Source organism: Anneissia japonica, unplaced genomic scaffold (assembly GCF_011630105.1).
Source record: "Anneissia japonica isolate Jap-2015-1 unplaced genomic scaffold, ASM1163010v1 scaffold287960_len3192837_cov198, whole genome shotgun sequence".
Lineage (NCBI taxonomy): Eukaryota > Metazoa > Echinodermata > Crinoidea > Comatulida > Comatulidae > Anneissia > Anneissia japonica.
This window is the reverse complement of record NW_022712725.1, coordinates 593,015-605,694: the sequence shown is the minus strand read 5'-3', so window position 1 is coordinate 605,694 and position 12,680 is coordinate 593,015. Positions and strand designations below refer to the sequence as shown.

At 33.3% G+C, this 12,680-nt stretch overlaps 1 protein-coding gene across 2 annotated transcripts in view; it reads right to left on the bottom strand.

Annotated features, from left to right (window-relative positions):
• Positions 1 to 2,886: 2,886 nt before the first annotated feature.
• Positions 2,887 to 12,680, bottom strand: part of LOC117108009 (programmed cell death 6-interacting protein-like) — a gene marked incomplete at its 5' end in the record, with an annotated part of 36,284 nt that continues 26,490 nt past the window's right edge. For both annotated transcript variants that reach the window (XM_033249835.1, XM_033249837.1), the window contains 1 exon segment: positions 2,887 to 5,716. In XM_033249835.1, the coding sequence (XP_033105726.1) occupies positions 5,349 to 5,716 (368 nt within the window).

Genomic DNA, 12,680 nt, shown 5'->3' with positions numbered 1-12,680 from the left:
CACAAAGGGAGTGAGGAGCAAAAGAGCTCAGTTGACTGAAACATGAAGAATCTTTTTTTTTTTAAATGGTCTTTTTACTTTTTATTCCATTGATTGAGTCTCGAGGGCAATATTTAACACATATGTACATTAAAGAAGCAGGGTTAAAATTTCAGTAGGATTGGCAGATATCAGTCACATTGATAAACAATAATAAACATCATTTAATCATCCTTAAAACGTATGTAGTTCATCGGTAACAAAACCAGAACAAATTAAAAGTAAATTATGGCTGAGTGGCTGCAGGATCTTGTGAATTAGAAATTTAGGGCAGTCATCCAGGTCCAATGTTATTCCAACAGGGGAGGAAATTTGAAATAATATGAATCTGCGGTCAACTTCCCTCAGCCTGGATTAAGTCTTGTGGAATGTCTACATACAACAGCCATCACTGGCAGAAAGTATTGGCATAATGCCAACAATTGCATAAATATTGTAGTCAAGGTTGACCATGCAACTTATACCATAGGAGGTTCAAAACCACTATGAATTCATAGACCATTGGATAAATATCACAACCATGGGACGCTTTAAGTCTCTATGCTCCTACACCATTCTACTACACTAAAACATTCTTAAACTATTGCATAAAATTATCACTACCCTAAGGTGACTCCTAGTCAAATGCTCTCCATGCCCCTACATGCGAGTCCGTGCATAAGGAAATCTATCTACACCACTGACCCTATACGATGACATTTCCACTACGCTTCAGGTCTCAAATAGTGTTTCTAATTTCACTATAATAATAAATTGTTATTTCACTATTACTATGTTTTCAGACCTGACATCGCCACTCCTATTAGGTCTTTGATAAGCATCTACAGTACAGTATATCACAACCAGCCCCAGTCTATGTTACCAAGGCTACAGTGAGCTACATTATGTATTCAAAATTATAACAATAATTTTTTTTATACAAATGCAATGCATTTTGGAAACAAATATCCATTGTTTCATATAACCCAGCATAATAATAGCAGATATTTTTATTAGTGTCTTTTAGCATAAAAAAAACCTTTGAGCAATTGTATGTCAAAGTGAATTTTCAAAAGGACAAATCTAGACAAATATTAATAAAGCATCAACAAAATTATATGGCAAAATTAAGCAAAGTTCATATCAGTCTTTTCCTAATTAACTGTATCATTCAAATACATTATTACAGAGAGCCCTATCAATAAATAACATAATATAGCAAGCACAGATGAACCCAACTTGCCCAGGTAAGGGGAAATTGTATTTAAAAATACTGGGGATGCATGCATCACAAACAAATGTCTTTGTGTAGGTTATTAAAGCTTATCTTATACATAGCATGCAAGCTTTAAATAATTACATGAAAGTGGAACTTAGTACACTAAAAGGTATGTACTGTTTGTTATAGTACATATTATTTTAGTTCACTTAAAAGAATTTATCTACTTCCTACTTCTATCAATCAATCCATCAATTAATCAATCAATCACTCCTTTTATTGCAACTATCAATGAAATACTGTAGTTAAATAATATATTTTTTAACATGTTGTGCAATATGCCTACTCGAAAAAAAGGTTAAATTTACTATGATAAAAAAACCTAACATCTCCATAAACTTGTAATTGCTCTGAAGTTTTGGACACATGTGCATGTATATAGAAGACAGCTCAACTATGAGGTGCTAGTGCAGTATGTTCAAAGAAAGTGATTTGTGTATTATCTCAGTTAACACATTGGCTGCCACGCCTTTTCCTAAAGTTGCATATGTGCCAAGACATAGAGGGCGCGACATTCCGATCAACAGTGATAAAACACTCATGAACTAAAATATGGTATCTATTTTAGATCATTGCTTAACTGGGTTCTCACCAGGGGCAAAGTTTGTGTTCCAGCCACCATTACCGAGTTTACATATAAAAACAAAACTGCTACGTTTGGATGTGAAGTCGCGTCTTTACGTCCTGAGCCACACACTGTAGGATATAAACTCGCGTCTCTGACAGACAAGTGATGGAAAACATCATAAGATATATTAAAACAAAGAACTAATTTAATTTAATAAATCAAAAAATGTTTAAATTTAACAATGCACATTTGATTTTCTTTCTTATTATATAAAACATACATTTTTTTACTATATATATATTCATATATATATATATTCAATATCATTAAACTTGTAAATATAAAATTAAGTCTTGCTTATAAGGTCAAAAATTTTGAGTCTAAAACTATGAGGTGCTAGTGCAGTATGTTCAAAGAAAGTGATTTGTGTATTATCTCAGTTAACACATTGGTTGCCACGCCTTTTCCTAAAGTTGCATACGTGCCAAGACATAGAGGGCGCGACATTCCGATCAACAGTAATAAAACATGAACTAAAATATGGTATCTATTTTAGATCATTGCTTAACTGGGTTCTCACCAGGGGCAAAGTTTGTGTTCCAGCCACCATTACCGAGTTTACATATAAAAACAAAACTGCTACGTTTGGATGTGAAGTCGCGTCTTTACGCCCTGAGCCACACACTGTAGGACATAAACTCACGTCTCTGACAGACAAGTGATGGAAAACACCACAAGATATCATACAATGTTTCGGAGAGAGAGAGAGCGCGTACCATTACTTTGGATTTATTAATATAGCGCATATATTTTCAAATAGCGGTTTCTTCAATCGCCAGTTTAAACGTTTGGTAGGGCTTTTTTTGGGAAAAATTCATACAACACAAAATAAGATCATACACACAGACACACATCTATAAATTGTGACTGGAAACTGTTGGTTCCTCTTGCATAGAAACCCCGAAAAATCATTTATGTTCTGTAACTCTAATTAATAATACAAAATAAATTTAACAATTGGTTGTTTGTACTGCACTTATTTTAATTGAGACAAACAGTACATTATGAAATATCAATTGTTTACATCCAAGGCAATAAAAATATTACTTAATCAAAATAGGAACAACAAACTAATCAACCAAGACATTTAATAAAACTAAGTTTAGTATCATCAATAAATCACCACATTTACCTATTTCTATAATGCTTACAGGTAAGCTTTTAGCACAACCTTAAGAATTAAAAAAAAAGGGATATTGAATATGTAACACAAACACACAAAATGTAAAACAAAGAACTAATTTAATTTAATAAATCAAAAAATGTTTAAATTTAACAATGCACATTTGATTTTCTTTTTTATTATATATAACATATATTTTTTTACTATATATATATTCATATATATATATATTCATATATATATATATATATATATTCAATATCATTAAACTTGTAAATTTAAAATTAAGTCTTGCATATAAGGTCAAAAATTTTTAGTCTAAATCTGGTCGCACTACTTGACACTTTCTGTATGATTGTCTTTACCCTTAAAGCTCCATTCTCCACCCAAAAGTAAATGGATACGTGGAAATGATAAGATGGGTAACTTGTAGGATTGTAACCCAGCAAATTAATATGAAAATATATTGGTGAATTAGCTGAGCTTTTCTCTTCCCTTAAAGATCCATTCTCCACCCAAAAGTAAATGGGTACCTGGAAATGATAAGATGGGTAACTTGTAGGATTGTAACCCAGCAATTAATATGAAAATACATTGGTGAATTAGCTGAGCTTTTCTCTTCCCTTAAAGATCAATTCTCCACCCAAAAGTAAATGGGTACCTGGAAATGATAAGATGGGTAACTTGTAGGATTGTAACCCAGCAATTAATATGAAAATACATTGGTGAATTAGCTGAGCTTTTCTCTTCCCTTAAAGATCAATTCTCCACCCAAAAGTAAATGGGTACTTGAGAATAAGATGAGTAACTTGAAGGATTATAACCTGACAATTGACGTGGAAATATATTGGTGAATTAGTTGTGCCTGTGTCTACCCTTAAAGCTTCATTCTCTATCCAAAAGTAAATGAATGTGTGGCAATGATAAGATGGGTACCCAGTAGGATTAGAACCTGGAAATTGATATGGAAATATACTGGTTAGTGGTGAATTAGATGAGTGATTAAGAATATAGTCCCCAGGGAGTGGAGGCTGTTGCACATTGTGCATTATTATTCTCTAATAAGCAGCATTAAATAAGTCTATAAAACTTACTTAAAAAACTTGTTTTATTTATACAACATAAAATTTATTTTATTGATTTGTAATAATATTGGCAGTAAAAAAATTAGTAATATGTGGGTGTCTCACTGCATTGTGTTAGCATACTTATAAATAATAATACTTATATGTTCGCATTTATGTATTTTATGTTTATACTTGTAGAGTGCTTATTACATTTGGTCAATTTAGATACCGGTATAATTATCAATCAATTTTATTGCCGGCATTATGATTTAGAGAACAGTTTTATATATCTTCTTCAGCACAAAATTTTCAAAATTAATCACATAGGTGCTTGGTGCTGTCTTTTACATTAAGCCTAGTTTATGTTCTATTTCTAAAAAAGGCTCAGCATAGGTGCTTTCTGTAAGTGCAAGTTAATTTATTTTCGTTCATCTAAAGATGGTCACTAAATACCATTTCACATGCTCTCCAATAATATTTACGAATATGTTGTAATTCCAAAATGCTTTTTTTTTTATTTAACCTACACTACAGATATCTCATATTTAATTATCTTATTGTAGTCAGGGAGGTATACAAAATCATATTACATTTTTTTCCTTTTCATTTCTATACCTCCCTGGTATAGTTAGTGGCTCTGTTCTCTATAGTTTGAGTGTTATGACTCAGGTGATGGTACGAATATGTAGTAATTCCAAAATGCTTTTTTTATTTAACATACAGCATAGACATCTCATAATTAATTATCTTCTTATAGTCAGGCAGGGAGGTATACAAAATCATATTACATTATTTTTTTTTCCATTTCTATACCTCCCTGGTATAGTTAGTGCCTCTATTCTCTATAGGCTGAGTATTATGACTCAAGTGAGGTCTTTGAAATGTGACTGGACAATCAGAATGTGCAAATAAACTGAAAATGCAAATAAACTTTTACCAAACATGAGAACAATTGACATTCTATTGCCACAGTTAATACCATATAATTCATTATTTTTATGGCCCTTTTCCAAAAGTTACTGATGAATCAATAATTATATTTTGACTGTATTCCAGCAACTGTATTTACTATGATTAAAAATCTACAACAAATCTACGTCAAGATCATTAAAAAATTAAGCTCATCTAAAAAAAATTCCCAAAAATGATTTTATCATTGTCCATATAACACATTCCAGCCTATATTCATTCAACATGTAAAACGAGCATCTCATGGATAATGTTATCCTAACCTTACCGTGGCTGTTGGGGGTACGGATATGGCTGCTGTGGGTACCCCGGTTGCTGTGGATACCCAGGTTGCTGTGGGTAGGGGGCCTGGCCATACTGCTGTTGTGGGTAGCCATAAGCCTGCTGGGGGTATCCTTGCTGAGGCTGTGGTTGACTGTATGGGTTGTATCCTGTCGGCATTGGAGCATACTGGGGTGTGTACACTGGTTGTACAGGGTATCCTGGGTACCCAGGTTGAGTGGGATAAGGCATTCCTTGTGGAGCACTTGGTGCTGATGCGGCTGGTTGAGAGTGTGTAGCTGGAGGAGCTTGTGTAGCAGGGGGACGTTGGATATTAGGTGGTGGGGGCCTTGGTGGTGCTTGGCGTTGCTCTGTGGGAATAAAACAGTATTATTTTAAAGAGAATAGAGAAAATTTCAATAAAAATCATATCATTTCATTTATTTCTTCACTAAAACAATCTCAATGCTGAGAAAAAAAAATCAAACAAAAGCAAAGACTGATGAATTCTAGGGCACACCTGAAACACCAAGGTATATTTCTAAAATATTGTTTTTGAAAGAGCAAAAATATTTTCAGTATTTTGTTTTACTTTTACTCATATCCTGGGATCGAAAAGACTTGTTTCTCAGGAACAATGATTTCTGTACTGTATATTAATGTTGTTTGATATCACAAACAGTTTCTGAACCTGTGATGATGCTTTAGGGAAAAAATGTAGTGAACTAAAGTGAAAACCAACACAAAACCTGCAGTAATCCATATACAACAATCAAAATTAATCAGAAATATATTATTTTATAAACTGTAAGAATCCTAACAGACAATGTCGGTTCATATTTGGCTGGGAATTATTTTGATTTTATTGAAATAAAAACTTTACTGTTGTTTTAATTAACTAATTGAACATTAATAATGTCAAGGGTGAGTACATTATCCCCATTAATCCATTTCCTAGCTGGCTGTCACTGCATGCCCTAGATTATGTATACCAAAGGCAACAATTTGCCGTTGTGTGATTTTGTTGCCGTAGAGAAACATCAGCAAAGACCTGTGATAGTAATGATATGCATATAAGAAGGGGTGTGTAATAGACACGATATAACATGGCTAGAGCCAAGAGAGTAACAAAATACAAATCAATTCTGCGAATTTAAGCAGGAGGGGTGTGTAATAGATGCTACCAGGATATAAAATTATAACATGGCTATAGCCAAGAAAGTAACAAAATATAAATCAATTCTGAAAATTTAAGCAGGAGGTGTGTGTAATAGATGCAAGATTACATGGCTAGAGCCAAGAGAGTAACAAAATATATATCCATTCTGCTAATTTAAGCAGGAGGGGTGTGTAAGACACGATATTACATGGCTAGAGCCACGAGAGTAACAAAATATAAATCAATTCTGCTAATTTAAGAAAGAAGGGTGTGTAATAGATGTTATATAACATGGCTAGAGCCAACGGAGTAAAAAATGTAAACTAATTCTGCAAATTTTCAGTGCAGAATTGAGAAGAAAAAAATGATGATTGAGTAAATTTAAGCTATATTTATAAAATATCTTGCACATTAGTATGAAAAAATGATCAACAATCAACTACAGATAAAAGGAAGGGAACTCACTGTCAGATAGTGAGAAGCTCAATGTATTACTATAACATGCAAACATAATTATATGTAGCAATTAATTATTCAAAATCAAATTGTTTATAATTATAAAACTCAATGCCCTCTGCCACCACATCTTCCAACATACATCATATAATGTACATTCATCCCTCTTCCTCTCCATCCTCCCCCCCCCCCCACAAAAAAACCACCACATTCTGATTTGTTAGACATACAGTGTACAGTAGATACTAGTTGGTGCTCCTATGAAATTCACTTTCACAAATCCAATCTATTAATTTAAACCAGAGACCAATTAATTCTGTCTGCATTCAGGTACTCTAAAATACAACAAAACAGGCATAATTTATGAAATCTAAATAAGGTTCAATGGTGTATTTCAAGCAGTAATTTATGTTCCATTTCAAATACATCACATGAATAATATAAGTGAATTAAGAAGAAAATATGGTTAAATGAACAAGAAATTTAGAGTATTTACGTGTGGCTATCAAATGATTCGCCAGCCATTTTGTGGTTTACAGTATATTCACTTGAGGTCGAAAATGAGTAACATTACTTTATGACATTTCCTTTACCATCACAATTTATGTTACGAACATGATAGTGGGAAGGAGACCCAGTTAATGTATGTTGGTGACATGTCAAAATGTTGACTGACACAACACTGGAATAGCAGCAGCAAATGTTATAGATTCCTTATTGATATTTCAAATATTATTCTGGAGAGCAATTTGAAGGTTGTAATTCAACAGGGAATAATTTGACATAATTTGTAATGAAAATCCATGATGAGTTAACTTCGAATTTAGAAAGGCAGGAACAGAAAGATAAATTTTCCTCAAAACAAATGAATCCGTAAAGTTCCCCTATTCTGTTTTGCAACAACCTTAACTCGTCTCTGATATGCTTGTTAAAATAAACATCCAGAATTGGTTGTATCACAGCCACACTTCAGTACTTAATGCAGTATCAACCAACAGATGCACTAATTATGCTTAGTAACATGAATGTAACTACAAATAAAGAGGGAAGCCATGCTTTGTAATTTCAACCTTTATTAAGTCATCTTCAATGACATGAACTTGAGAAAACAAATTTTGAGAAGAAAAAAAATCTAAATAGACCTTGAAACATCAGAATACCCCAGCATGTGTTTGGTGACAGTCTCAGGAAGGGTTAGTTTTCTTGGATACAATTTTAATCATACTACATATCAAGTTTTCCACTATTTCCTGTATGTAAGATATACTTTTACTGAAAACTCCTAAGTTGTAAGGTTGTACTAAGGAGCTGGATGGTGTTAAGCCTGTTTTTCACTAGGCGAATTCAATCGCGCGAATTAAAAGCCTCAGTTCTCTTCCTGAGATCTGATTGGTTACACATTTTTTCGCTTCGCAAAAAGTAGAAACAGTTCGAATTACTGATTTCGCTTCAGCGAAAAACTCAAGACAGAAATGTGAATGCGCATGCGCAGAAGCTTTCGATTTGTGCGAATAAATTCGCCTGGGGGAAAAAAGGCTTCAGTGGTCTGCATACGGTAAAGCCGGGCACTCACTACATCGTACGACCATCGGCCGACGAATCTGAACAGACCCTCATTAAAAACGATCCGTTGAGTGCTCTTTGTGCTGTTGCTTTCTCCATAAAATGGAGATTGCTGGCTTAACAGGAGTCAACCCATTACTCTAGTTTCCAAGATAAAAATGTCCTAAATGGGAAAATCCAAGGCTGTACCACTTGGCCAATGGCTTCATTTATAGAGTATATGAATGATAATCATAAGGTCTTGGGTTCAAATCCTAATCGGGATCATTTTCTCAAAACATTTAATGCCATTTTATTGAAAGTTCGAATTGGAAGTGTTTGGTATAAGTGTTCCTTCATACCAAAGTTACCCTCATCGTGTGATTTTAAATAACAGTACATGGTAGCATCTAGCTCAGTATGAGAGCAGCTAGCTCAGTGTGCTAAACTGGTGGTAGATACTATGTGCACTGAACTGTGGAGATCCCTTGGTCCCCGGTTAAATTCCCATCGCTACTGTCTTCTTCAAACTTTCTTGAGTTATCCTTGGTGTACACAACAAATAAATACATCCAATGGTAGTCTACCATTTTAAATTCTGTTTTCATAAAATGTCATTATCTAATCTTGACCTTGGTTGTTTCCTGTTGAATACTAATTTTATCTTACTTCAATCAGTACATCTCCTCTCCTGACTTGAGCGGGATTACACGCCATGTTGCTCACGCTAATTATTTATCAACCATGAAAAATCACTTCACGATGTTCTTATCAAAACTATCACATACAGAATTTATATACTATAAAAAAAACTAACTTCAAAATCCTGTATCCACCCCACAGTTACTATTATTCGCTGGAGAGTTGCTATTTACGTTATACTGTAAAAATAATAATTATATATAAAAGCATTTATATAAAATCAGCCTCAAATCTCGTATCTGCCCTGTGGGAACCCATTATTACTGCATATTGGGATAATATGTTTATCTAGCAGCTTAGGCCAAAGTATATAAGACACTCAGAAATGTCAAGATAAGGGAAAAAACCTATTTTGAGAACAATGTGTGATTTTTTGAGATGACAATACTTTTGGCGAGACAGACTGAACTGTGTGGTGCAAGAGAATGATTTATTGCCATATTGTAGTCTATGAATTTTTTGGTTGAATATTCAAAACTGTTGAAACAATTTGTTATTTGTGATATCTTCCGGATTATCATTCCGATTCAGTGCCTTAATTGAAAATTCTACCCCAAAATAAATATTAAGACAGTGATTAAAAAATTGTTCTGTGTATATATAGGAATCAAACCCAAGAGCCTAGACTTTAAAGGTAAAAAAAATTAAACATCTTTACCATACTCCAAATTTCATGTCAAACAGATTAAATTTTATAACCATAATAATAAGAATAACAAAAACAAAAAAATGAGATGCACAGGAGACAATTTAACTATTTAACTTAGTGGTGTATCTAAGGGAGTAAAGGGTGTGCATATCCCCAGAAAACAGTTGAATGCCCTATCTGGGCACTTCACAGATTTGCTGAGCTCAGTAGTTAACGATCCCCTCACACCACTTCATTCTTCCGCTAGAGCACACCTCACCTTACTACCGCATTGTAAATCAGCACTCATGTCAATCATACCTACATCAATGCTAAGATTAGCAAAAATACTCAAAGAACACTGTCACAAAAAGGGCATGCTACACCATCATAAAACCCATAACATGCTAACAAGTATAAGATTATATTTACAAAATTTATCATAATTTTGTAAATAAAAGATTATATTTACAAAATTATGATAAATTACTTACAGACTTTATATAACATTTAAATTCAGTTTAAAACACAGAAGGTATCTGTAACACATTCTATATAGTCTGAAAAAATTATGTTGGAATGGAAAACCTGATGAAAACTAGTAATGATAATTGTAATATTCCGCATGATAAAAAATGCATACAGTTTATTTACACAGGCCTGGACCTAAGCACAGTACGTACTTCAAGTTGTGTTGAGCATTAATATTAAATTTTATCCATCCATGTATATTTACACTTTAATGCCACACATACAGTATATCCTATAATTTAAGAAAGAAGTGGAGATGACAGGACATCTAATACTATAATAGGAGACAACAGATGGATAAGACAAGCAATTAAAGACAGCCAAAGAGGGTGTGGATGGAAGCAGAGATGGAGAGGTGATTTAAGTTACACTATTTTAAAAATTGGATTGATGTGCCCTGAAGAAAAAAAGGACTAGTATAAGGAGGATGATTATGATGATGAAGATCAGAAGGAGGAGGAGGAGGAGGAGGAAGAAAAAAAGAAATAGGGGAACACAGAAGAAAATTAATTAATATATGACTGCAAGTGATAAAATATACTTATCATAGCAAACTGTTTATTGCTTATAAACCTGAACTCAAAAAATCAAAAAATTAATAATAATAAGAGTGGTGATACCACTCTTATTATTATTAATTTTTTGATTTTAGCTTTTATTTAAGCTGATCCTGAGGAAAAAAAAATATTCAGGAAAGAAATTAAATTATTTTTTACCTACCATCATTATTGTTACTTCAGTTTCTCAATACCATATGTTGTTTTATATACATTATTAATGTTCTATACAGATATCTATTTATAATATAATACATTTTACAGTGAAACTTGATTAAAATTCAACAGAAAATCTACAAAAAAAAACCTTAAATAGAAGCCCTGGGCTGCTTTTTTTTGCAAACTTTAGATGGGCTACTTTTTGAGATAGGCTTATTTTCTAGACTACTTTTGCAAAGTAAAGGTTGGGGGGGGGGGGGAGAGGGCTTCTTTTCAAAATGAATGCTTTTAATTTTGGAAATTACTATTATAAAACAATAAAAAGGACCACTATAACATATCATGGAGTGTATTAACCGGCATTAAATCACTAAAATTACTGTAAAAACCAATCATGTTTTTAATTTATTTTGTTTCTTGGAAATTCATGTACAGTGTAGGTACTGTACTATCTCGAAAAAGAAGCCCATGGGCTTCTTCTTCAGATGGGCTTCTTTTCGAAGCTACTTTTGCTAAATAAAGAGGGGCTTCAATCCAAGATGGGCTTCTTCTCGAGATTAAGACCACTGGGCTACTATTCGAGGTTTTACGATAGTTTGGTTCATCAATAGAGCAATCCTTTTGCACATTAAAATCAGTTTATTATTATTCTATATTTTTATTTCAGATTATTCACTATTGGATTCATTATTGGATATCTATTAGGAATCTAGGGACTACCTCTAAAATATTGTCATAAAGTATTTTCCTAATAAAACAAACCTGAAAGAAATTTTGAGGAGATCCCTGCATTTTGAAGTCTATTTTAAAGAGACATACAGAATTTCATAGTGATTATATGGCAAGTTCTTTCAGCCAAAAAAATCTTATGCTTTTCCTTTAAATTAGCCAACTGAATAAAGCGAAAGATATGGAACTGAAATTCATTACTAGCTGTATGGTATGCATTACGCAAGGCATGAGTCAGTACTCCTCCACGCCTAGCTCCAAATATTACAGGCCTAGCAAACACCCCATTGGCCTAAACCATAATTGCTAAGTTTCCTTTTTCATGATTATAAGGGGAGCTGCTGTACCCCTAAGCTAACAGCATAGGCCATCTAAAATCCCTTTGTTCTTTAATAATGTACATGTTATGCATTTAAAATTCATCACATGAACAGCCAGTGTTCTGTATCAAAATAGTTGAGATTCTCTTCTAATCAGAGGAGTCTGGGTTCAATTCCTCACACATATTGAGTATTTTTTGTTCATGATCAAAACAACTTTACTCACAAAGTGTTATCCCAACATGAATAAAGCATTGAGTATCCTAAATAGTAAAAACATTGGCTGCCAGCCAATATAAGGTTCTATGCCAAGAATATGGCTACAAACTAGAAATTGCAAATTGCAAGTGAAGTGCTGCGAAGTACAACTGCATAAAATGTTCTTCGAACAAAATTATTTATGCGAGTCAAGTGAAAATAATGAAATAAAAATATAACAAATAATATGAGCACGACCCATTGTCTATATTAGAACAGCGTTGGTACCGTGTACAATAGTGTTTTGCTGCAGTGACATCTCTCTGCTGGCGACTCGCTGCTGCTGCTGGCGAT